We start from the raw sequence: 26,198 nt of genomic DNA, 5'->3' as shown, positions 1-26,198 counted from the left end.
TCTTTTCCACAGCGCTGATCTGCGAGGACAAAAATTCACAGCTTAGCACCGTTCTGCTCTGAAGCTGGTCAGGTGGAGATGGAATCACTGCTCCCAGGAGCAGAGGCTGCTGCAAACACCTTGAGGTCCTGCAGACGTCCGTCCTGCGGCTGAGCACCTCTGCCTGCGTGCGCGCGGCTTCACGGCCTCCAGCTCCCGAGTCTTGGCATTGAAGTCAGTTCGCTGGAACTGGTCACCTACAACGTACAGTAGTGCTCAGGGTACTGGGAGCTGTCACAGTAATCTGCAGATCAATAGGTGTAACTTTTTTACCAAAATAAGGCTGGGTGTGGTATAGCTGAACCCACACCCGCTGATGTCAAGAAAAATAACACCGTTGAAAGTCACGAAAAGTCATAATTCTTTAAATTAGAGGCAAGTTGTATTAGCTTTTTTGTTTTTCCATCTCAAAGCTCACACTAAGAAATTAGTAATAACCAAACAGCTAGAAACAAGCTAAAACACCAGAGGAAAAACTCTGCCCTTCTCATGGATTTGGGAGGCTGTTTATGGCTGCTTTAGTCTGATAAAGCTCACTCAGAGCCAAATTTGTTTTTTTGCACAAAAGTCAGGATCCACTCTCTGTTTAACAACATGCTGCAGCTTCCACTGGTCAAACCCTGCTCTTCCAGGCAGACAAACCAGCCTCCGCAGGATACAAGGTAGGCAGAGACAGGATGGGAGCGAAGGCGTATTCATCCTCCTAACTGCAGTGGAGAATCTGCAGAAAAAGTTAACCGTTTGGGGCAGCTCTGCACGCCTCTCCCCGCTGGTGGCAGGGAGCAGGCTCGCAGCAGAGTCCCAGGACGGGAAAAAACCAGCCCCAAAGCAGCAGAGGGGTGCAGGTCCTCTGCCAGCCCCGTGCTGCAAGGGGGCATGCGCTGTCGTCTGGCCCAGGAGGAGGCTGAACCTCCTCCTCTTGCAAAAGGACTTCTTGGTGACTTCATCTCTCCAGAGCCTTTTCCGCAGAGGAAATGACCCAGCAGCCCTGTCATCTTTTCTCTGCTCATTCTTTCCCCGTGCAGTAATTGCAGAGGGGAAAAAGAAGATGGGCTTAGAAGTGGGAGCTTCTCACCTGCTAAAAGCATGGTCATGACACCAAACGGCAGCGCTGCCAAGGAACCTGTAGGGTTTAATACTGGAGCCAGCAGCATTCGTTGTGCACTAGTGCCATGATTACAGACACGGTTGTGTGCACACCAACGCATGCACGCACATGAAGCACACGTGCAAATATTCAACCTAAAAATGAGCGAAACTGGCACGCCATCTCCATCCCTCGATGATGCATCTGAGCCCTGACTGGCCCCAGTGAGGGTGGATGCACACAGCAGCAGCCAAACCCAGCACCGGGTGCAGCCGTGCCATCGCCTGCAGCCGGACTTCTTTGGTACCTGGTCTGTAGACAAGGGGTCTACGGCTGAAAACACCTCTCAGAGCAGGCTGCACGTAAGGGAGAATAGCACAGTCACGTTTTTCTTGATCAGGATAATAGCCCCCGCTGGAATAACTGAAAAAGTGAAAACAAACCCTTTTTATTTCCACTCAAGATTATTCGAGTAATTTTTATTGAAAATATAAGATCTACAAAGCCATGGATACCCAGCGTGGAAGAACTCATTAAGTTAGCACATTCATCTTTAAAAAGAAAATTTCAGGTCGACCTAAGGTACAATAATGCTCAATTTAAAATCTTGTCTTTCCTTCTGTAAGTTTCAAATCTCTTTTCATTAGGAGGTTCTGTGCAAGAGCTGCTTGTCATGAAAGGAAACACTTTACAATTCATGAGTGTGTTCATTATATAATAAATGAACAGCAACAATATACTAGCCTTTTTTTTTTTCCTGTTAACAGTCGTGTGTTAAAGTAAACTCTTATTTTTTTTGTTTCCATTATTTGGAAATTAGTTACATATGCACCAAAGGAGCTAGTAATTTCTGCTGCTTGTCAGCTACACACAATGAGTATATTGCTGTGTGCTTTCCCCAACAACGAGGATTTTAGTAATATGCAAGGTGTAGATAACATAATACCAAAACCTGCATCACAGAAAAGGTTAATTGTTTTCTTATTCAGCTGCCAGAGTTTATAACCTTAGGCCCCTCCCCAGAGCCAAAGTAGGGGTGGCCATCCATTAGGTTATGTAACTTAAATGTATACGTTTTCCTTGTTGGCAAGTTCCAAGCAGTAAGCGAGAGTGCAAACAAGGATCTGTAAGCTGCCACAAAATGTATTCATATTTCTACTCCGTGTTGTAAGAGCCAAAGGGAGGACACGTATGTCAGATGTTGAAAGAACAACTGAATCTTTGTTTTTGATCATTATGGTCAGTACGTCATGAGGTCTTGTAGCTGAATGCTAAAAATGGCACCACACTTGGACATCCCATAGCCTGACACAGTACATTTGTGTTTCCCCAGCCACTGAGCACTGGTCTCACGGAGACCCTGACTTTATTTATAAGCTAACAAAATATAGATTCGGGTGCTGAAGAATCACAGGGAGGGCTCATACAAAGACAATTAACCCTCGCACCAAAACCTAATTTTATGATTTTACTTAAAGCCACACTGAATCAGTTGTGAGAGGGTGAAGATATAAATACACCTCTCTGCTTCATCGGCAAGAAGGTGGACAACTGACCATTCAAACAGAGGGTCTGGAAACAAAGCTTAGTTGTCCTTTAAACAATGAAAAGGAGAGGCATACATAAATGGTCACCAAGGCACAATATGACAAAGGTGAAGAGTCCCTGAGACTCTGGTCTGGGTCTGTACCATTCCCCTCCCTATACAAGTAAATGAGAACATTTAGGAAAATATAATACAAAATCTCTTACAGGAAATATAGACTACACTTGCTAAAATCACTTCCCTAAAAGTGTTTATAGCTTTTTTTCTTTTTTCTTTTTTTTTTTCCTTTTTTTTTTTTTTTTTAAAAGACCTTCTTTAAACAGGTAATGCAAAGACTGGTCCATTTTTTTCTTACCCGGCAAGCCAAGCTCTAATGACTTCACTAAGCAGAAGTTGTATTAAAATACACCTTCATAGTATTGCTACAATTTGGGTAAATATGTTCTGAACAGCTTGATGAGTACTAAATAAACTTTGCTGTTTTACAGCATACATTTTATTTTTTTTTTGCACTTTTAAAGAATAGAAAAATGCAATTATAGTGTGCAAAAGAAAAAAAGATTAATTATCTTCTAGCTGAATACTGTAATTTTAAGCCATGCCTTCCATAAAAATGTATTGACATGTGTAAATAGAAAAAAAAAAACAAAAAAACAACAAAGAACAAGCAAACAGAGATTTTCCTTGCGAGGAAAAGTTATCGCAATCTGGATCACTTGAGTTCTGCATTCTTCAGACAAAGAAATGGAGAAAAAAACAAACAAACACCGAAAACACTGAAATGCTTCAGATGTCATCCATTCCACAATAACAGGTTAAAATTGCAGTGTTGGTTTCTACTACTCCTGTTAACATGGATAGAATGATGTGCTGCTGGTTGGATATTGAATATAAAAAAGCAGAAGAAAGTTGAGATCATCCCACATGAAGTCATTGTTAGAGCTGGCTTTTCCCCCGTTTTGAAGTACAGTAGTGACTTGTAAATATGACCTTTTCTAAAGATCATCTGAGATTTGAAGGTTTATCTGCCTGCTTCACCCAAACAACAACTGCTGAAAGAATTTGTGTTATAGAGCCTGCTATACAGCATTCAAAATGTTGGGGTTTTTCCATGAAAAAATACCACAAAAAGTAGCTTTAAAGTTTTTGTATCTCTGAATCACTAACACGTAGATTCCATTTATTCTTCGATGTTTGAAAATGGTTTCTGCAAAATCAAAATAAGTGTCAAACTTCCTGACGCCATGCTTCCAACAGTTTGAATTTAATACTTCTTGAATGGAATGACAATTTATTTTCTTTAATTTGCAGTATGGCTACATCAAGCTAGCTTTAAGTCACAACTGTACCTAACCACAGTTCTCTGCAGCAAACCCATGATTTACAATATCTAATATTGTGGTTACAGTGCAGGGAACCGTGGGTACGAAACCTCCATGCCAGAGTTACTGTGGTTGGGGTTTCCCGGAAGAGTGGCAGTTGACACCTCTGGAATATTCATATATAAGTGCTTCAGTCAGATGGTCCTGAGTCGAACTGGTCACTCAGGCACTATGAGAGCCTGGCATTCAGTCTGCGGGAATGTGTGTAACCTCCGTCGCTCGAGCCGCTTTGCAAACTGTAGTGGTCTTCAGCATCGCTGGCACTTCCAATACTGTCCATTTCACCTGGCGTAAATTCCATTCCTTCAATGTCTACTTCTAAAGAAAACACAAGAAGGCACGTTTTCAGAAACATGGCGGCTCTAACAAGTGATCAGGGGCCACTACTGCCTGTGTAAATCAACGCTCAGGTGAAACCTGAATCGTACTTCGTTTTCTGTAATTAAGAAGACCTGGAACAGTAGTTCCTGGGGTAAGTAGCAACCTGTCCACCTGAGAATTAGAAGCCCTTCTGTCCTCAACCACATACAGCACAGCATCAATACCAAATGCTGTCCCAGAACTGTTCCAACCTGTGCATAGATGCTGATCTTAAAAAAAACAACAACAACAAAATGAACCAAAACAACGCCACACTCAAAAAAAAAAAAAAAGAAAACAAAAAACCACCTCAGAGGCTGTAACACTGCAGCACCACCTTTCACAGCAATTCCAACCTATAGAGCTGTCAGCTAGCAGTGACCGCGGTGTAGCCATCTGTCCCCAGTAACTGCACTGGGGCTGACAACTCGCCTCCCATAGGCCCTGAAAAAATCAGCGTGCACGAGTTTTCAGTCACAGAAAAAGCTGCAAATAAGAAAATAAGAAATGGTGACAGGGAGCTTGAGGAGCTCGGCCTTAAATGAGAACCAAATGCAGAAAACACTTGGTGATCACTGCACAGAAAATATTTTAAAATTTCACAATAAATGATGTGGAATTAATTTATTCACACAAATGAATTAAGACAAATAACATCTTTTTTTCCAAGAAGAAAATATTATGCCAGCCTTACCAATAATTACACTAAAAATTCGGAACATTAAATGGTAATTGTTTAAAAACCTGGCAAAAACTCACGCTGTATAAATAGCTTCACAAAAATCCAAACTGATTAGAAAAAAAGGAATGTTTTGCAAAGAATATACAAAAGATGTAGTAGGTTTTTATTCTGCAGATTGCAAAATGGAACAGTTTTGTCTGGGTTTTGTTGAAAGCTTGATTTTAGTTCTAAATAATGCTTTTCTGTTTTCTTGCTTCCCTACTTCCCCTTTCCTTCCTGCTCCTGCAAGCCCCTTCGGGCCGCCCTCGTTGCGTTACCTTGTTCAGAGTCAGTGGATATTGTTGATCCCATGCTGTCAGTGCGGATGCGCTCCATGCCCTGCACGGATAGCTGTTCCAACCTGCGCTTGAGGTAGCGGTGCTCCCGCTGTAATTGTTCTTTAATATTTAGAGCTTTTCGGTCCTGTTCTTCCAATTTCTTAAAGGGAGAGAAAATGGGTAAGCCAACGGTTTTTACTCGCATTAAAGCGTAAGTAACTTAAAATTTTCTCATCAACAGTTCTTTTAGAGCAGGAATTGATGATCAAGCTAAACCATCTTTGTTACCATTATGCAGAGCTCCGTACAATTTCAACTGTCCAGGCCAGAACTGAATTTGTTTCAGAGCAAAATACATGGATACAGGGGAAAAAAAAAATCCCTTGGAAACTCCTTTGCCACGAGCAAGTTCCTCAGCTAAGACTGAATTATCGTTGCCTTGGTTCTGGGGAATATTTTAATCACTCTGTCAGGCAAAACTGTCATCATCTCTGATACCCAGAGCACAGCTCAGGTTTCAGTCAGACTGCAACGCCTCTTTAGGTGAATTAAAGAAGTTCTCACTGTAAAGGAAGCATTATGAGGCTCCTCAGTGGTCTCCCTCCTACCACAGGCTATGGAAATTTTTACCTTTTAAGAGTGCTTACTGACATTGCTCCGGTACTGCGTATATAGCATAGGAGGCATTTACCAACAATTGCCTTCGTTCTTGCATTTCTCTTTCCTCGAACATCTCTGGAGCTACTAGGATAAGCTCCTACAAATCAGTGCTATTAATCCAATACTTCTCAGCAAATAGCTTCTGAAAGGATCCTGTCACAGCTCGGCCTAAAATCTCCCCTGTTGCTTGAATATAAGAAGGTATTTGGAAATAAAAAGGATACCTCACACCCTGCGAAACGTGCTGCACTGTTGGTACAACTGCAGTACGGAAACATTATATTTTAGGATTTCAACTGAACACTTTACCGACGTTTTTGCACTGATAGCCATTTTCAAAAATTGTCAACTAGGGAAGAAAATGCAATGAGTACAATGGGATCAAAAGCAAGAACTACAAACAAATTGAAACCAAGAAAGAAGAAAAAGCCAATTTTTTTCATCTAAATGATGAAATAAATTACATGTTCTAGCAGCAAAAGCACATACAAGGAAGACTGAATTTCTCTTTGAGCTGTGTTTACATTCCCGTAAGATTTAGGAGACGTACTGGGAGTGAACACTGCTTCTGATGGTTCTTCCCTACCATCTGAATGAACCTACGCTTGGCTTCCTAGAGAAGGGTGGTGTGGGACAGCATGCAGCAAACCACAAGCCAAATGACCGCAAAGATTCTGCTGTTCCAATGCAACCCTGAAAGCAAACGCATTTATCTTTGAAAACCTAATTGCCATTATTCAACGAGGCAGCTTCCCTGCTGACTTGAAAACTAACTTCTGTAGCCTCTAAGGCCCCACACTACTCAGATATACATCGCACATAGGAACACAATGTTAGAATAAGAAAATGGGCTGGCACATCCATGTACACAGCAAACCGAATGTGCCCAGCTGATCAGATTTCCTTTTCCTGTATTTTCCTGGCTGCAGTCCCAAACTCGAACAACTATTTTGGGAATGTACTCAGTGACTCGTATCCAGGAGTCTCAAAACTGTCTCAAAACTGTCCAATCTTTCAGGGCAAGTCTTGGTGAGTGACTGAGTGCGTGTTCAAAACTAATTATTGTATTAGATTATTGTATTAGAAATGGCAGAGGGGCACTGGCACGCTCTGGCAGTGCAGCGGGGAGGCAGCTGTCCAAAGCCTGCAGACCTGATGAAGAGGGGCGATTAAGTGGCAGGCCAGGCGGGAGAGGTTCGGTTAAAATCTCAAAAAGAAAACTAAACTTCGGTTTCACTTTTCAGAGAATGGGGGCTTGGTACTGTGCATGATGGTCTTTGAAACAATGTGCTCCTAGCTTTTTTTTTTTTTTTTTTAATCAGCAGCTGAAATGGTAACTGCATGGCTAAACTCTCACACTTGCCACTTGTAAAAACAGATTTTCAGTTTGTATGCATAAACCCATGATAGGGCAGTAGCCCAAGACAAAAAACACACGCAGTGCCTTTCATGCACGTTAGCCTGAATTATAAACAAGAGGCCAAAATCTCAAATGATAAAAACAGGGGTTGCTCAGCTGGAGTAAATGTGCTTACAAGAGCGGAAGAGGTAGCTCAGTAACCTTGTTCTCAAGTATGGTTTTGCTTAAATTCATCTTCAATACTTCCTACGAATTACACCCTTATCTGCAATTGCACTGAATCTTAATGCTGTACAACAGCAGGCTGTTTGCAGAAATATTCCAAGATTACTGGCAGTGTTTGACCTCTCTTGACACTTTTCACTTTCCTATCTTTTCCCCTCTAACACTGAAGAAATGCCAGATGAATAATTCCAGTCCTGGACACAGCAGCAGCAATCTGTATTCTTTAACTTTTTACATTTAAGTACTTGTTTTATATTCGCACATAGCCCGATTCCCCTGGAAACTACGAGAGTGAAACTACAAGGTCTTAGGATAGAAGAGGCCTGGGGAGGATCTTCCTTTGTTTACCTGTGCAAATACATGACCTGTCCTGCTGCTGACGCACAGGTGAGGTTTTGGTTTTGTTTTCGACTTGTGGCTCAGATGTTACACACACAAACAAGCAAGGGGAGTGGCAACTAACAGGAGATTACATTTATTTTTGGTTTCTTTTCAATGACTGCCAAATGCTCCAGGATCTGGTCATCGGGGTACAGGATGAGGACAAGACTTACTAGTGGCTATAAAACCCTTTGACTCCATTTGTTGTTTCGTTATTAGTATTTGTACGTTGAAATTAGTGCAGTACAATGCTACTTGGTCCTTAAAGGATGTATATATTCATCAAAGAACAGCCTTGATACATACATATTTTTAATACAACAAACTAAGCAGAAACCACAAGATCACCCTTTCATGAATCTGAGACTGCCGGGTAAATTCCAACACACAGCAAAACTTGACACTCTTGAGTGAAATCCCCGCATCTAATAGGGACGAATATATCCAGAAGATGAGACATATGGGTATGGGTTTTGTGTGAAAATTAACTTCCTCTCTATGGATACACATTCTGGAAGATTCTGCCCTAAAAATGGAAAAATAAAATAAAATACAGATGAATGTTTTTACCTTGATATGCATCTTAGCTCTTTTCAACAGGCTTAGGGTGGTGTGCCTGGTGCTGTCCGGCCCGAGAGGCACAAGCTGTTTTAGCTGTTCCAAATATAGCCGGAGTTTAGCCCGCCTGCAATTATTAAAAGTGAAGAGCGTTGTAGTACAGTTGCACTCGAATAGCACATCCTATATGCAAACACCATCTGTTTGCAGGATCTCTCTGCAGAACTCGATTCAACAGTGGCTTCCTCTCCCCTCCCTTTGGCAAAGTTTCAGAGCAAAAGGTCACTTGAAATGTAGTAATGCTACTTGGCACATTTATGCAGCATTTTCATACCTATATTTCAAAGCAGTTAGCTCAGCCTGGCTAGTCCCAACTTAAGGAAGGGGAAGTACACTCAGAGGAATTCAACCAAAGCTGCACACTGACTTCGAGGTTGGATAAAGAACAAAACAGGGACTTCAGGGAGAAGCCAGCACCAGCCACACTGGGTCCTGCTTCTCCTTTGCAAGTGGTACTACTACTGCCCTCAACAACCTCTCTCCTGTATTAACAACACCAAACCCATCAGCAAAGTGTGGATCAAGAAGGTGGCATTTCTACAGACACTCCATTTCTACAGACACTCCATTTCCAAGCATTTTGAATTTCTTTGTATTTATTTGTATTTTTTTAATTTCATATTTTTCTGTGCAACCTTACTTCAACTATCCAAAACAAGGCAGTGGCAAAAAAAAAAAAAAAAAAAAATTGTGTATTTCTACAGTTAAAACCAACAGAAAATCCCTCCTATTTTTCGTGCATAATCCTGAACAGGAACCCTGACGAAATTACCTTTCAGTTTTACGATGAGATAGAAACAGATGCAGAAGCACTTACATGAGCAACATCTGTAGCATTTTCTTTCTGCCAGCCTGTTACAGATTGAACAAAGCGATGATCTGGAGCGTGCCTACATCCCCCACAAAGCAGTCGTAGTAAGCAAAGCGGATCACAAGTGTGACATGAATAATTATCTTTCTCAAATCTGCTATATGCTGTACGCATGAAGGAAACAAAACAAACTGCAGGAAATTGAACGCTCCTGGTCAAGAATGAACTTTCTTTTGAACACTCAGTTCAGAAGAAGAATTCAGCATCAGTGTCTGAAGTGCCACTTGAGAGGATTTAATATACACTGATGACAAATTACACGTGTAATTGGAATGATTAGTGCAGTATCAAGACAACCTGAGAATAAATGGGGGGAAAAATAAAACAAAGAAAAAAAACTAATTAAAATTCAGTACTGTAATGACACTCACACATTTAGTTCTGGCTGCCTATAAATCAGCAGTGTACTAGGTGGGAATTCAAAAAGCGTTTCTATGAAATTATTAATTTTTTATTCGAGCCATTCAGGAGGAAAAGGTTATTGGTGAAAATGTGATTCTCAAGAGAAAAATAATGACACATTCTTTGTTTAGGCCAGGGGTTTGTTTTTAAATTCAAAGTTCTAAATTTAGCAATAAAAAAGCTTTTATTTAACCAACAGCAACACGGACTGGGGTAAATATCCAGGTAAGCAACCCCACCAGCCCGCAGAGCACCCCTGTAACTGCTGATTTAAACTCGGACACTGACCTTTACAATAGGTCCAAAAGATAAAGTACCCTCATCAGGGACTACTGGCATCCGTACTGAAAACAGAGGTAAATTTTTATTTCTGTGTATACAGCCTCTACCAACTACCTGACTTTTTCGTGTTTTAAATAAAAAACTTGCTTCAGGCACTAAATTCAATTACTCTTTTTGTTTTTTAAATGGCCTCTAAACACGCATGCAGTCATCTGCGTCACTCAGCACAACTTGGATGCAACTCTATTTAGACAGCTGACAGAAGTAGGGGCTGGAGATAAAGGAGGACGTGGCAAGGAAGAGGACAAGAATAGCATCCAAGCAGTAAAGAGGGAGTTAAATACATGGAAGTGGAACTATCAACGTGCTTACAGTAGTTAGAAGTATTATAACGAATATACAGAATTGCTAATCTCAGATCTATTTGGTATTAATCCTGAAAAACGTTCATGGAGCCCGACTGCATACCGAACCTTTCAGCCTGTTGCTATTTGAAGAAAGTCTGCTTGCCACAGGGACAAAATCAGGTTTTAGTGCACTTCATTACCATCAACTGGGGAATTAACAGAGGTACTGCCACGATCATTGTGGGTAATGCTGCGTGCCTTTTCAAAGCACTAATTCTTTTTATGTGATATGCAAACCAGGTAAAGCAGGACTTCACAGAACTGCTACGAAGAGCATGTGACTGAAGCTATTAAGAATATTTTAAACAACCAATGAGAAGAATTAAAAAGAGCTAAATATTAAAAAAAAAAAAAGAAAAAAAAAAGAAAGAATGCTTTAAAGCATTCTCAGCACTAGCAACTGTCAGCACTAAATGTAATAAACACATCTGCTAAGAAACCTATCCTAACTTCACTTTTTTTCTTGTAGGGGATTTTTTCTTTCATTTTTTTTTCACTTGTGCATGTTTATATGGCTAATTCATACATTATAGCACAAAAGCATAACCAATGGCATGGATTAGGAACATAGCAAAAGAAAACCAGCCCATCACAATTACTAAAGTAAATATCCTCATGTTTTCTAGTTTGCACATCATAGAAAAAAACTGTAAGAATGCCAGAAAACATTTCAGGCATGTTATGGTAACAGATCACACCATCAGCAGCAAGGGACCCAAACTTCACGGCAGGTGAGTTGTCACGTACAGGATCTGCCAGCACTAACTTCCCTCTTTTACTGCAGGGAAACGACTGCTCTCTCTCCTCAGCCGAGGGGAACCACCCAGAAGGCAGCCACAGAAGTAATCACAGCCTGAGCTGCTTTGTGTTTCGCAGATCACGCCATGTACTCCACCTAGAAAATAAGCCGCCCGGTCCCAAAGGAGCAGGGGAACGGTCTCCCCGCATGAGATGCGGTTCAAGTGCAGTAATTACACTGCTCCAGCTTCAAAACCCGACACGTTCGCCCACACCATGTGTGATGTCAGGCCAGTAAAACAGTGCCTATAAAAGTGTGCACTTTCCCCACCTTGTGCGGATGCACAGAAATATCCCCCTCATCACTGCTCCTGAATTTATCCAAGGTGAGGATCTATAAAAAGCCACCCCAAATCTGCATCCTCGAGCCGTGCAGCAGGAGCGAGGTGCCGAGCTGTAGCAGGGGAGCTAACGCCAGAGGGACCTGGCTCAGACGGGCTACATCTGCTTTTTGCTGGAAGGTATGGGGGTCTCGGATGCTCAAGGCTTTAGTATCTTCCCCGTAAGTGAGCTCACAACATGGTCCCATAGATCTACACTATAGCTCTTTGAATGCTTAATAAAAACATCAGGCTAACTCCACAGACTTGGTCAACGCTCCACAGGAGCAGCCACACCAGGTGGTCCACCACTTCCACATAAATGACAAAGTCGCTTGCTGACACCTAAGGCAATGTCTGCCAACTGGGACTCCCCTGAACTGGTTTGACTGGGCACTACTGGCCAGCACTTCCAAATGGACAGCAGGATGAAACCTGCCACACCACAAGGCATGGGTCAGAGGGGTTGCGCCTCAGGCCTCTTAGAACCACAGAATCATCAATTTTGGAAAAGATCTCCAAGATCATCTGATCCAACCACCCCCCTACCACCACTATCACCCACTAAACCATGTCCCTAAGCACCACATCCAACCTTTGCTCAAACACTCCTGGGGACTGACTCCACCACCTCCCTGGGCAACCCGTCCCAATGCCTGACCACTCTTTCTGAGAAGAAAGTTCTCCTAATTTCCAACCTGAACCTCCCCTGGCACAACTTGAGGCCATTCCCTCTTCTGCTTCATCACCTGTGGGCGCCCAGCTGGGAAGTTGAGGCCTGCCTCAGGGTGCTCCACCACCCACCACAGGACAACGCAGAAACCTGGCGGTGCTGGCATTTTCCTCACACAGGCACATCCACCAGAGGTTTGTCTGAAGACCACTCACTGCAGTCCACAGAGACTCCACTCTGGTGCTCGACCACGAAAAGGCAGGAGAAACGCTGGCTGCTCAGTTCACCACGTCTCTCAGACAGGCTGCCATGCGAAAGCAAATTAAGATCTTTGACTCAAACCATTTTCAAAATTGCAGTAAATGCATCTGTGAAGTAATAGTCAAAAAGCTTCTTCTCCATATGTATGAAATCCTGGGTGCAAATACGTTTTAACACAGCAACAAATGGAATACGCTGTGGGGGGGGGGGGGGGGGAACGAAACAAAAAAGCCTATTGTTCATATTGTTCACACGGGATAATCTTAATTCCAAGAAAACTGCAGCAATTCCAAGAACTTCCTACAACTACATGATGGGTGGTTGCAATGGGAACAAAATACTCCTCAGTAAGGCCAAATAATATAATAAGCAGCAATGGCTGTGAACTGGGAGCTTCGTGATGGTCATTAAGAAACAGATTTTTTACAAGGGCGGTGGTGCACAACTAGAATAGGTTGCCCAGAAAGGCTGCAGAAATGCCGTCCTTGGAGGTTTTTAAAGATTCACCTAGACAAAACCACAGGTCCCTCCAATCAACATTTCAGAGATCGTACAAATCAGATTGCTTGTAAAGATGTAGTATTTGACTCAAAAAAATGCCCCTGCAAACAAAATCGGTGCACTTAAAACTGTGTCAACCCGACCCAGTACAGTGCTGTAGGCTTGGGGAGCGACCTGATCCACCTACAGTCTATCCACGTGGGCTCTCCAAAGCTTTTTTACATAGCACAACGACAGAAACAGCCTACAGACAGTCAAAAAGCAGGTATATTCAGCTGCACAGCTCTCTGGTGGCAGTGAAGGTATGAAGGTATGTTTCCTAAATCATGCAAGTACAAGCCTAGAGCCCCTATTTGGGGCCTGTTATTTAAACCACTGCTCTGCACAAAGGCAACTGGAAAGACAAAGCTTTCCTTTGGCAAGTGCATGTCCTGAACAAGCTGCTTTTCCTCAGCATGGCATGCCTCAGCCAGGCCTAAGCAAAATTAAATGGCCACAGACGCTTGTGACAGCTTACAGGGTGACAGTGAAAAATCCTGTCACGTCTGTGCGGGACCTTGGCAATAGTGCTGGGAAGGTGTGCTTGTCGATCCCGCCTCCTTGGCTGGGGAAACCCCCATGGACGAAGCTGCTGACAGCCTTCCACGTGTTCATGACAGAGAGCACAGGGCAGGCACGTCCTCTGAGCTGCACCCAGGAACACAAACAGCAGTTCCTGCTCTTGACGTTGTGCTGTGACTGCCAGACATCACTTGCAGAAAGCATCCAAACGGCAATGCTCATTTCTCAACAATCATGGGCAAGAGCGTAAAACCCAAGAGATACAGGTCAAATTCCTGATATGTCCACCTGGCGTGTCTTCGAGGTCTCAGTCCCATCCTCCCCAGGCTAGAAGAGCGACTCTCTCACACGTATTCAATCTCTTGTTGACTCAACACTGGCTGTAAAAGGGAAGGCCCAACTCTATCAGCAAAGTTTGCTGTCCCATGGGAGGTCCTGGAACTGCCTTATCTGCTCCACACCCTCTCACCCCTACCAGCAGGTTGCCCAGTCACAGCACGGAGCTGTCTTGGCCATACTGGGAGGTGGCCTGTTGGGCAGCAAGGATCTGGAAGGCTGGCAAATGGACAAGAAACAGCCAAGTGTCCGTATTCCCATACTGCACATACTCAGTTTCCCTGAGCTAGACAGGGCACCGTCCACTCCACTTCGTTTCAACACCCACAGCCCAACCGTCGCGTACTGAGGCATGCATGGGCATGAAACAACACTTGCCTCACAAGAAGGCCCAAGTTGTGCTTTCTGCAAGATGTTTTCAGTGCTAAAAATGCCTGCATGGCTGAACATGTGTCTGTATTTCAGATGTCCCAAATTTAGTCTACTAAACTAAGCTGTGTATACAGGAGGTTGTCATACTCTCAAATCAATTGCTAAATATACTTGCATGGTGATGTTCTGCAAAGAAAAGGACACAATACATCAAATATTCAAATTACATCGAAAAGGCAATCATTAAAATCTGTACTAGTACGAACAACAGCTACACTTGAAATAATGCAAAAACTGAAAATTCATCATTCCTGTACTTCAACTGCCTCACTCCAAAAAACAGAGAGCCTCGGACCCTATCGTCGGATAAGTTCTGTCCTACCTCACAAGTAAAGCCCCCTGAGTTTTTAATACAAACACCCTCCCCACACACACACTTCCAAGAACATAAACTTATTACAGGTAACATGAGCAAAAAATGGAAATGAATCTAGAATTAGCAATATTATTACAAACTGGACAGTTACTGAAGCATTTCAAATTCCTCCTCTCATGTTTCACATTTTTTTCCACATTCAAGCCTCTCCTGGTGCTGTGCAATGAAGTTAATGTACACAGGTTTAAATATAGAGCAGTTACTAAATTTTTCATTGTTGCATAATGACTATGTAATCTGGACTAATAACGTACCTAGGATAAAGTCAGAGAAGAATCTCTGCACCAAAAATTCTCTTCTGGAGTCAAATGTTCTCCAGGTACTTCGTGAACCCAAAGGGTCTGGGCTGAGCCCACAGCTCCAGGTCAGAGACCCCTGCCACAATCTAACTGTTGTGTTTCATCCCTGAAGAAAGGTGGTTTTATCTCCCTACCAGACATTACATTCAGCATAAAATACAGAAGTGAGCTAACTGCAGTCGTAAGATGCTTGCGTTTTTACAGGAAGACTCTTCACAGTTTTATTTATGAAAACCCAGCACCTGTGTATGGGGAGCAGTAAAGATTTAGTCAGAATCAGCAAATCAGGATCTTTCACAACTCTTATTGGTCATGATGAATGAAGACAGCATCTTTATTCAGCTCTTTATCATAATTTATTTTTTAAAATATGGAGACCAGCATTAAACCTCAGGGTTCACCTGAGATGAAAGTAAAATCATACAGCGGATTCTGCCTGCATGCTGACCCTAGCACCAGCTCCTTCGTACTGGAGCCTGCCACAAGAAGTCAGGGTCTCTTCCGAGCTTCGACTCTTCTTTCACTTCATGCACAATCACACTTGAGCAGAGCCAAAATTTTCCTGCAAATGGCTTTAATGGCACCGTAAATGAAACATTCTCATGTTGTTTTTTGCATCTGTGGTATCCCAGACAATGAAGGCACACAAGCAATTAAATGCTTTGCCTAGTCTAAGTCAGCATTCACACATACATGCCTTACTCCTCCTTAAGCTAACACTTTTCCTCAAGTACGTGTCAGGAATGATATTTTTACAGATCTACAATACTTTTTGTAAGCTACCAAAGATAACCCTGTACCAATTAAAAGACGTGTTTACAAAGTTATTTAGAGAGATTGTATCTAAAACTTCAATCATAAGAAATATTAGAAAAACATAGAAAACATTGTTCTAAATAAACCGGTTTATTAATGGTCTATACAGCACTTTGAGTATCTTCAGAAAAAGATCAAATGCAACCCTCTACTGAAGAACAAAATCCCGTCATTTCCATATTTATTTCAGTCAGAAACACCTTCAATATTATTTTTTTTTACCCTACAAAGGATACCTCAAACATATATTCCTTTTTTTCAAAAGAGGGTCACATTCAAGCTGCACAAGCTACTTCAACAAATTTACTTTAGTGAAAAGGAAAGAAAACCTCTTAGTATTAAAGCACTGTACCATGGCAAGGCACCCAGTGTGCCACACTTGGACATTCTGATTGCTTCGAGACGTGTGAAATATTTGCTCACAGCTCAGTGCCTCAGAGTCAAAACCAGAAAATGCAGCAGTGCCCTTACAACAAACTTCTTTGGTTCTTATTATACAAGGAAAAAATAAACCAAACATCAGTGGCCTGTATTGGATGCACTTTCTTACTGAATTAAGAACAAAATGCTGAAGTTTGTGTTGCAGGTGAAGATTCATAGATTTGTTCCAAATATGTGTATTTTTTTCTCTTTGTCCAATACCTCACACAGGCCTCTGAAACTCAATTCAACAGCGAAGCATGGGAAGGTACTGGGGAAACAAACAGATGGAAAAAGCTCTGAATTGCCTAATCGAAGCGACTCTTCATGGATTCAATGCAACACCCTGCCTTGTTTACTTCAGCATTTTCTATGAGTTTCACACTCTGCATAGATTTTCAGAGTCCCAAATATCTTTGTGCATCTGTTTCTCTACAGCAAAACTCGCCAGATAGCTCTAGCAGCCAGGTAGTTGTTGGTCTTCAGGTACTTCACTTGCCTACAAAGGCAACGGCTGCAAGTGTATCTTAAAATCATTACCTTTGAAAGAACCAATGCTGCTATGAACTTGTCCATCCACACGTTTTCATGTGAATACCGGTTAGAAGTGAGTGGTGATGGTCCTAACTCTTGCACTACAGGGGACAGAAAAAAATATCTGCTGCCCCTGACAAAGCTTACCATTTTCATGTTTTCTGCATTTTATCACTCTGAAGCATTCATACTACCTTTTATTTACTTTCACTTAGTGTCATTTTGGTCCACTTGCTGAGCCAAGACTTCACACTTAAATTTATTTTCAACCTTCTAAAAACTGCAGCTTCTTCACGTTTTAGAATATATGCATATACCAGAGCTATTCCTATGTCTTTTAGCAAGTGTAATATAAAGGAAATATCTGCAATACTGCAAAGGCATAAATATTTGGCCTGCTAAGCAGCATGCAGAAAGCTAGCTGGGGACAGGTGAATACTGGTTTATACTGGGAGGTTCCTGACTGCTGACGTAGAGGAGGAAATCTTGGTGCCTTATGTTGTCCTCTTTTCTCCTTTCCTTGTCCCTCCAGAAGCTCCCTGCTGGGTACAGCAGCTGCCTGCCCTTCAGCAGGAGCACTGGGTGACATCAGTACTTCATCTTTCAGGAAGCCTACAAGCGGCTGTCAATGTTCTTGCACGGTAGGTTGCCACTGGAGGGTGCGCTGTGGAGGCCAGAGTACCCCCACAGGAGTAAGTTTAGAAAAACAACAGGAGCTCCTGGGGCTCTCTTTGGGCTGGAACAACCATGTGAAGCAGCAACCTGGGCAGCACTGGTGTGAGGCCCAACCTGAGCCTCAGCAGCTGGTGGCTGGCATCTCCCACCCCGAAGCTCTCCTCTGCCTCACCAGGCTCGAGCATGGCCACTTCTCTGAGGCCTGTCCACTGCTTTTTGTCCACCAGCTGATGCCAGAAACAGACCTGAAGCACCGGGACCGATGTTCACCCCAGCAGCCAAGCATGCAGCATGCCCCTTGCAAGGCCCTGAGTGTCCCTGGCCTCAGGCCGCCCCCCAGGAGCATCTCTCACAGCAGCAGCAGAGCATGAAACATCCCAGAGTCACACTTTACTTTGGCCAGCAGAAGAAATAAAAAGCCCTGAGGTACATCTAGTTGCTGTTACCACCAAACTCCTCAATCTTCTCCCACTCAAGTACTCCTCCTGCTGCAGTGACGCGTGCAGGAGCTGTCATGGAGGCGTGTGAGACATGACACTGGTGTGTCCCCCTGCCGGCGCCATCCCACCTCACGCACACCCCAGTGCTCAAACTGCCTGCAGACCAACCCCACGAGAGGACAAAACGAGAACAGCTCATTTTCTTCACAGCTGGCTGGCAGGGGAGCACACCACATGCAAGGCAGCACGACACGAGCAAGGGACACCAGCAGCTCTGACTGGTACCAGTTTTAGCTGCTGGGGAACCACAGCCTCAGGACTGACATCTGACCACTCTCGTCTCCTCCTGTGTTTTTCCAGTGCTCCTCCTCCCTGCAGCTAGGCTTGGCTTTCACCACTTTCCCCAGGCTTCAGCACACTGTCGTAAGCTGCTCTGTTTTGAACAGCAGCCACGGAAGGTTTAACAGCCCTTCATTGTCTCAGGTCTCGGAGATAAGTAACAGAAACATGCAGAAATTTGAGATGTGCTTCTCGGAAAACGTCAATAGGAATTTACAAGCTATACAGGGATTCCCAAAAGCATCACAAGCAAACAATGGCAGCTGGATGCCATTTGCCTTCCCTGCATGGTTACCACCTCAAAGCTACACGTAAAGGATTCCCTCATCCTCTGACCAGAGGCAATGAAATCTCTGACCTTGCAAGAATCTGAGGCAACTGAAACCAAACATTACGGTAACTGTTGATATCATCTGCAGTAAATTTTCACCCTTGTATGGATTTTTTCCCCAGTTTCAATTAAAAAAGAAAAGAGATTCTAACCTAGTTCTGTAGCCTTTAAGGTTGTGCTCATCTATAGAGAACAGTTTTCTGTATTTTAAACCTTCAAAGTCAAACAAGTGTGAATAATTCTTACACCTACATGAAAGGAATTTCTGTTTCAAATGTCTTCTGTTTTTAGCCCTGGTATCTGCTGATTATCTTTTAACATTTACCTCTCAGATGCTTGTGAGCAGTAGCAAGGGGTAACGCATAGTGCAATGGGCTTAGCATCACATCCGCCACATCTGCGTAATACAGGCAGAAAACAGCAGTGCCTTGTGGGGAAATAAACAAGTGATGGCAATACTTTTGTACATACTTGAAAATACAGTCAACAAAAAAAAAATCAGCCTCGTTTTCATTAAATTTATTAAATACTTTTTTCAGCCAGCCTTACACTTGTTTGTTTCACACATTATAATGCACACATTGCAACTTAGTAGTCCTCCTAAATTAGACCTCTCAAATCCATCTGTCCTACTGGCACTCAAGTTTCTTACACTACACTACAGGGAGACTTCAGATCTGAAGTTTGTCTGTTACCTCAGAACAGCGATAGACCAAATGAGATAAACAAAGTGTCACTGCAAGATCAGGCCACTCTGGTATCAAGCGGTTTCAATTCCCACTTGAAGTTACACAAGACACACACGTACTTACACACAGCCCCTCTGACACCCCAGGAGTGGATCACGACTCTCCATCCTGCACACGGGGGCAATGCCGCCCTGGTCTTTGCGAGCAGTGGAACACCATATTCCTTCCTGCACGGCAAATCCAAGCCTCCTGCCACAGGTTTGCAGTCCTACAACAGGCGTGCTTTCCTTTGCTAATTTCCCAGAGCTCTTGTCAGGAACTTGTTGAGGACTGCAGAACACAGGTTGAAGAGAACTGAGCTTACTGAAATAAGGAAAAACTTCTGTCACCAGGGCTTTGCACGAGCAGAGGGGAACAGGTAACTGTGATTTTCCACAAATCAACAGCTTGCTAAAAGGTGGCTTAAGAGGACAGATACCCCCACCAGCAGCTCGGGGAGCTCTTACATCCCTCACCCACCGGGACGAAGGCACAGGGTGCAGCATAGCACCGCACACGAGCTACACGGTCACCAGCCGACAACACCCCAGCGCCAAGTCACTGCTTACAAATCAGCCCATGGCTTCAAACCGGCTTTAATTATCAGACTGTTTCCCCACATCAAAATGCTAAGCAAGAACATCGTGTCTCAGGACAGTTGCCAACAGGAAGGATCTTCAAAAAAAAAAAAAAGCGGGGGTGGGGGGACGACAATGCTTAGAGAAGCCTAGAAAAGTTGAGCTTTAGCACAGCGCTAAGTGAGAGGAGCACAGAACAAGGCCTAGCAAGCTCCTCCTGCCTCGTTTTAAACCTCCCTAAAGACCTAGTTATTTTATACATATGTCAAATGTGTTCAAGAATTATTTTTTACACCACTGTATGATGCCAAATGAAAGGAGAGGCAAGTCGGGCTGAATTATTTTAGCTAAATTAAAACCATGCGTTGCCTTCACACGCTGAGCGCGAGGTCTTTGGCTGGCAGACGGCTGTGACTGGATGGCCTCTGCCTGCCTGAAGCGAAGCGGAGTGTGATGCCACAGCATCAGGAACACTGGAGACCTGTGGTTGCCATTGTACTGCCTGTTATATCCATATATCCAAATGAAAAGGAAACACCAAGTGACCAATGTGACCCTAAGGGCCATCTCTAGCCTGACAAGTGCCACAGGAGCCCCACCTGGCATCAAAGGCATGAGACACCACAAGAAACAACAACAATTCAGACAGCGCTTTTAAAACCTATTCAGACTTAAGGCAACCGTATCTCCATTTAGGCACCTAGACAATCACTTTCTCCTCCTCAGAGGTAGGAAGCGTTAAGTCTGACTGGGAAATTAAGCGAATTAAGCATCAGAAATGGGTGTTCAGTGCGTTTCTTACTTCTGTTTTTGCTTGTGCTGATACTTCCTCAGCACCTGCCTCTACCAAAGCTTCGTGGCCATCTTAGAGTAGCAAATGGCGGATGCTTGCACATGAAGGAGCAAAGTTAATTTTCTTTTAGGGGAAGGAGCCGGTGGGTACTGCTGTCTTTAGTGCTGTAGATATCCATGAGGAACCTGGGGTGCCTTCTCATCCCTGCTGGAGACAGTAGGGTGCCTGTTCCAGCCCGCCCAAGACGGGCTCAGGCCCCAAGTGAAAACACCAAAGGAAAAGAAGAAAAGAAGTCACCCTCAAGTAAATAATAACAAACATCCCCAAACATCTTGCTGTATGCCTCAAACTCTGTCACTGACACCTTGTAATTAGAGGTGGATAGAGAAGAGAGTGTAGATGCATATATAAACAAATTTAGGGGAAGAATTAAATACACCGGCTGTAATTAGACACGGTCTGTTCCAAGACTACAACGAACTAGAAGCTCAGCAACACTTACATAGTATTTTCCCCCAAAAACAGCGGCCTAGAATGGTGTCATGGGACAGTGGAGGGCTGCAGCTCTCTGACAGCCCTGCCTCAGAGTTTAGCTTTAGCTTGCCACAGCACAGATAGTGCCTTGTTTATAATATAATTTCCGTTCTATTTCCTTTTCCATTGAGCAGCACAAAGCTGATTGTCTCTGTGCCAGACAGGGGACAGTTGAGCAGAATATGAAAGCAATCCATTTTGAGACGGTAAGGTATGGCACAGCTGTTCACAACTCTTCCCCTTTCCTCCTTCTTCCTTCCCCACAAAATTCACCCCAGATTTCTTAAACACGGTGTTCTGAAATTGTCTGGTAATAGAAGGAAAAACCTGAAGTTTGGACCCACTTGCCACAGGAGCATGTAAATCCTGGCAATGGGAACCAAGACACCTGACAGTTTATTTCAAATACTTGTGAGCACCTAAACCCAGTAACTGCTTCTAGCCAAACATACACAACCAGCTCCCAAATTTCCCTATGAGAAATTATTTGCTCCACCCATGCTGTGTTTATTTCAGCAGTCAACACGACAGCACTCACCTATCGGGATTAAGTCAGCTTTCCTGGGGAATTACAGGGCTTGCCACCTTCATGTTTGGTAAATACCAGCTCGGGTGGTACGCAGGACACAGTGCCTGTGCAACCGATATTTGCAAACGCTGACAGTCCTCCTGGCTTTAATAGCAACTGCCGAGTTCTGACAGCGACTACATGCCAGGCAGGCCCTTATTTAGCAGCTTGTATCTTCATTTAGTTACCTAAATGGAAACAGCCACGAAAAAAAGGCGGTAGATTTGTTAGGCATTAATCCCAGGATGCCTATTGGGAGGACACGACTCACAAGTATTTCTCCAGGCTTTTAGAGACACTTTAGTACATTCAGAGGCAGCCTCTGCCTCCCGAATCTTTTGCATTTTTACCATTAAGGTAAAGCCTAATGCAGGTTTTCCTAATGTAGGGCATGTAGCCCGTGACTAGAGTTATTAAAGTTAGGAACATTGCAACAGATGACCTCACGTACGTCCAAACCCACACCTCTCCTGTATCAGCTATGTCAATCTCCTCACGCTACATAATTAGTTATGCTAATTTCTGTAGAAAAAGAAATTGTGTAATATAAACGAGGATTAAAGAGAAGTCCCAGCCACTCGCAACCTTTGGCAAGTCCTGCCACTCCGCTCTACTCCCGCGGGACGCGCACAGGGCTCAGCATACACGGCTCCTATCTCGGAGCACAGCACTCCACGAAATCCCACAACAACCTCTCCTTCCAAAAATAGGAAGGGCCTGAAGAGACGAAAAAAGGAAAATCTTACCCGTTCTTGTGAACTGCACTTTTTAGGACAAGGAAAGTCTGGATCACATGGGGGGGGGGGAGGGGGGGGGTGGAGCTTTTGGTGTTTTTTGTTTGTTTGTTTGTTTTTCAAGAAAAGGCCCAAATTCAACTGCTGCAAAGGAAGAACGTTACGCTTTTTTATGCTTATGATCCACTGGCTAAACGTTCATGCTTAGAGCTTCCAGAACCATAACTGCACACTCTGCAGCAGCCCAAAATTGTGCGCTCTGGCCAGGCTCGGACGCAGACACGCACAGCTCCTGCTGAACCCCCTGAGCTGAGCACTGAATCGGGCCAACAGCCTGCCTTACGCTACCCCACCACGTGCACCGAGGAAAAAATAGAGTGGGAATTAATAGACCTGTGAAGGAATTCCAGGCAGTAAATCGAAGCCACAGACTGTTACGCTGGCGGAGAGCGAGAAGGGAAGGCAGCACAAGGTGTAAGAGGAAAGCATGTATTGTTCCATTCAGAAAGCACCGTCTGAATTTGGGACCAGGCCACGTTATACCCAGTGCCCAAACAGCGTAAGCATCCCGTGGAAAGGATTTGAAATAGAGCTAGAGGTGCTGACACAGCATGGAGGGGATGGAACAAGAAACAGAATACCATCACCTCCCGCAGTCTAGGTTGCTCCCTCAGTGTCTATCCTGACCAGAGATGCTGGGTCACCAGGAATTTTGTGCTCAGAACATGCGTGGGAGTAAACAACCCTCTCTCCTAGAAATTCAGTGTGAGTCCTGAGCACAGAGCACATCTTGCCTTAAACAGCAGAGCCACGCTGCTGGCTTGTGGGTGCGTAGGTGACCTCTGCACACCTGGTAGGCACCGCTCCTGCACTGCCAGCCTTCGCCTGCAGGCTTCCACAGACAGGACTGGCTGGGATTCAGTCGAGGATTCCCATCGTGTTACGCAGGACTAGCTCCAGAGGCCAGCTTCTTAAGGCCCATTAGCTGCCTAAATTCCTTAAGCAAATAAATAAATGAATCAAGTTGCAGTTTACTTGCGCAGCTGCAGCTAAGCAAGCTTAGAAGGAAAAACATTTTTTTTCCGTATCTGATTCAGCAAATCTCCTCCAGTTAACAGAGCAGTCACCAGCAGGCATCCCTTCCCCTGTGTGCAGGGTGTAAGCACCTAGCTGTTGTCTGTGCTGTCCTGGAAGCACCTGGAAGCCTGGCCCGTCGCTCTCTGGTTTCTGCGAGAGGACCCCACTACACCATGGTGGGTAAGAACTGGTCCTGTCCATTAGATGCTGAGAACGTAAACCACCTCTCACACAGTCCATTAGAGGCAGACGCACAATGGGCTCATGTTTGGAGAGAGCGGGATGAACAAACGCAAGTGGAAAAAACGCGTGCACTTGGTTTCTCGCCCATCTGCCTTCTGCTCGCTGTTTGTCTGGCCAGGAAGCACGTGGCATTCTGGAGCCCGAGCCCGTACGTAGGCCCTGCAGCGCAGAGCCTACTTCAGCAGGAAAAAGGACAGGACAATTTAGTCAAGAGATAATTTTAGTCTGTTTTTCATCGCTGAATAAAAGCTTTGTCCAAAGCACGAGGACGTGTATGTGTCTGACACCTGGAATATAACTTCCTTAGCAGACTGATTTCCAAGCTTCATCAGCTTAATGCACTCCTCCCTTCCAGAAGGGCGGTCTATGTGGGAAAGCTCTTTTGTCAGGAGTGTGTAACCGATGTCACGTTGCTGTGGGCCCCGAAAAGACAATACTTCAGTGCACAGGCATTTACAATAGCCATTGCAGCACATCACGCTGGGCGAGTCACAGGTCCTGACATCTGCTGAATACCGAGAGATGGGGAAAAGGTGAGGGAAGAGCAGCACCTCAGTGCTAAGCTCTGAGCCTTCTGGTTCCTTTAACTGCATGGATTCACCTGACTAAGAGACATGGGAAAACTCAACAAAACCGCAGGATTCAGTTTTTCAGTTCTGTGGGTCCAGTTCTTTCAAGAATTTGACTTGAAAGTCAAAGTCAAGACAAGCTCCGGGAAAAAAAAAAAAAAAAAAAAAAAAAAACACTTAATCCTGTCACTCACAGAAGCAATCCCACCCTCCCTGAGCTGGCATCAGGGCGTGCCTGCGACAGGCAGCTGGATCAGGACAAGGAACCGGCTGAAAAAGCAAACTTCTCCCTTCCCTGCCACGTCAGGAGGCAGCAGGACCACCAGCAGCCAGGCTGGATTAAACTCAGGATGGCAGCCCAGCGGCAGGACACGTACTGGGTGATCCTTCTGGGGAAGAACCTCGCATCCTCAGCCTCCAGCAGGCACTCAGGGGATTTCCTGAGCCAGCGGCCACATCGTAACCTCACAACAGGATGGATCCATGCAGTTATATCTCTACGCTGCACAACGGTACTAGCTGTGATGGCAATTTGCGATCTGGAAAAGGCAGCTCATAATAAAAACAAACACTAAGTACTGTTTTGCTATGCTATTATTTCAGTGACCTTTCAGTTCTGTTTCAAAACCCCCGAGTTTATCAGCAACTGGTGATTGCACCCTTTTTATTAACCCTGCCATTTAGTAACACTAAGAACCACAGACAGAATTGAGACCACTATCTGTGCACTCTCCAAACTCTAAATAACCCTAATGGGGGAAATTAATGTAACGTAATCGTGAATGTAATCGTGCTCCTGGCAAGCTCATCCGCACTTCTTTCATGAGAACCGATGATCTATGAGAATTCAACTTGAGAGGCACCTGCTCTTATTTATCAGGTAATGCTGCACGTTGTAATTCTTCCATCAAAACACAGATATATTTAAGCAAACCCTGTACTTATACACAGGTACCTGCTTCACACACACGACGGTGCAATAAAACAACATTTGCCTGGCAAGATTTGGGGGTTTAAGGACTGCCCGAAGCACTGCACAGAACTCAGGAGCACGCTACCTTCTGCACGCATGGGAACACACCTCCACTCCCCCCCAGTGAGCACCATAAAACTGCATATATCGGGCTGTATATAAAAAGAGGTATATATTGGGCTATATTACCCATTTCGGGAAGGATTGTTTTCTTCTACTAGAGGTGCTTGCTGCGAAGATGCTGCAGCGCTGGGCACTGCCGTGTCCATGTGCTCAGCGACATGAACCAGCACCCTCTTCATTACATTCCCAGGGCCTCACTGTCTTCAGGAATGCATGCAGGACGATTTCTACTGCTGCTGATCCACCCCTTCCCCCCTTCCTGATTAAAAACCAAACAAAGCTCACAGAGACTAATAAAATCAGCTTGGCAGAGGCAGGGCACAACTGTCCATCCAGATCAAGCCTCACCACGTTCACCAGCCAAACAAGTTGCCAGCCCGGGGACAGCAACATGTGGCCTGCCCATTTCGAGGAACGCTGCAGCAGATGCTTTTTATTCATTTCCTCACTAACTCTTAAAAGCTGTGCTTTAAAACTATCCAGTTTCTTGAGCTATTTTCAAAGGCTTTGCCATCCAAAGGGCAAAATCTTGACTGCGCAGAGCTCC

At 44.2% G+C, this 26,198-nt stretch overlaps 1 protein-coding gene across 2 annotated transcripts in view; it reads right to left on the bottom strand.

Annotated features, from left to right (window-relative positions):
• Nucleotides 1-587: 587 nt before the first annotated feature.
• Nucleotides 588-26,198, bottom strand: part of MXD4 (MAX dimerization protein 4) — a 38,022-nt gene continuing 12,411 nt past the window's right edge. For both annotated transcript variants that reach the window (XM_035324890.1, XM_035324891.1), the window contains exons 4-6: nucleotides 8,610-8,724; nucleotides 5,414-5,573; nucleotides 588-4,372 (exon numbers count right to left, since the gene is read on the bottom strand). In XM_035324890.1, coding sequence (XP_035180781.1) covers nucleotides 4,224-4,372; nucleotides 5,414-5,573; nucleotides 8,610-8,724 — 424 coding nt within the window. In that variant the 3' untranslated portion in view covers nucleotides 588-4,223. The remainder of the gene's footprint in view (nucleotides 4,373-5,413; nucleotides 5,574-8,609; nucleotides 8,725-26,198) is intronic.

This window comes from Oxyura jamaicensis, chromosome 4, assembly GCF_011077185.1.
Source record: "Oxyura jamaicensis isolate SHBP4307 breed ruddy duck chromosome 4, BPBGC_Ojam_1.0, whole genome shotgun sequence".
In the NCBI taxonomy this organism is placed as follows: domain Eukaryota; kingdom Metazoa; phylum Chordata; class Aves; order Anseriformes; family Anatidae; genus Oxyura; species Oxyura jamaicensis.
The sequence above is the reverse complement of the archived record's forward strand: the minus strand, read 5'-3'. Positions and strand labels throughout refer to the sequence as shown.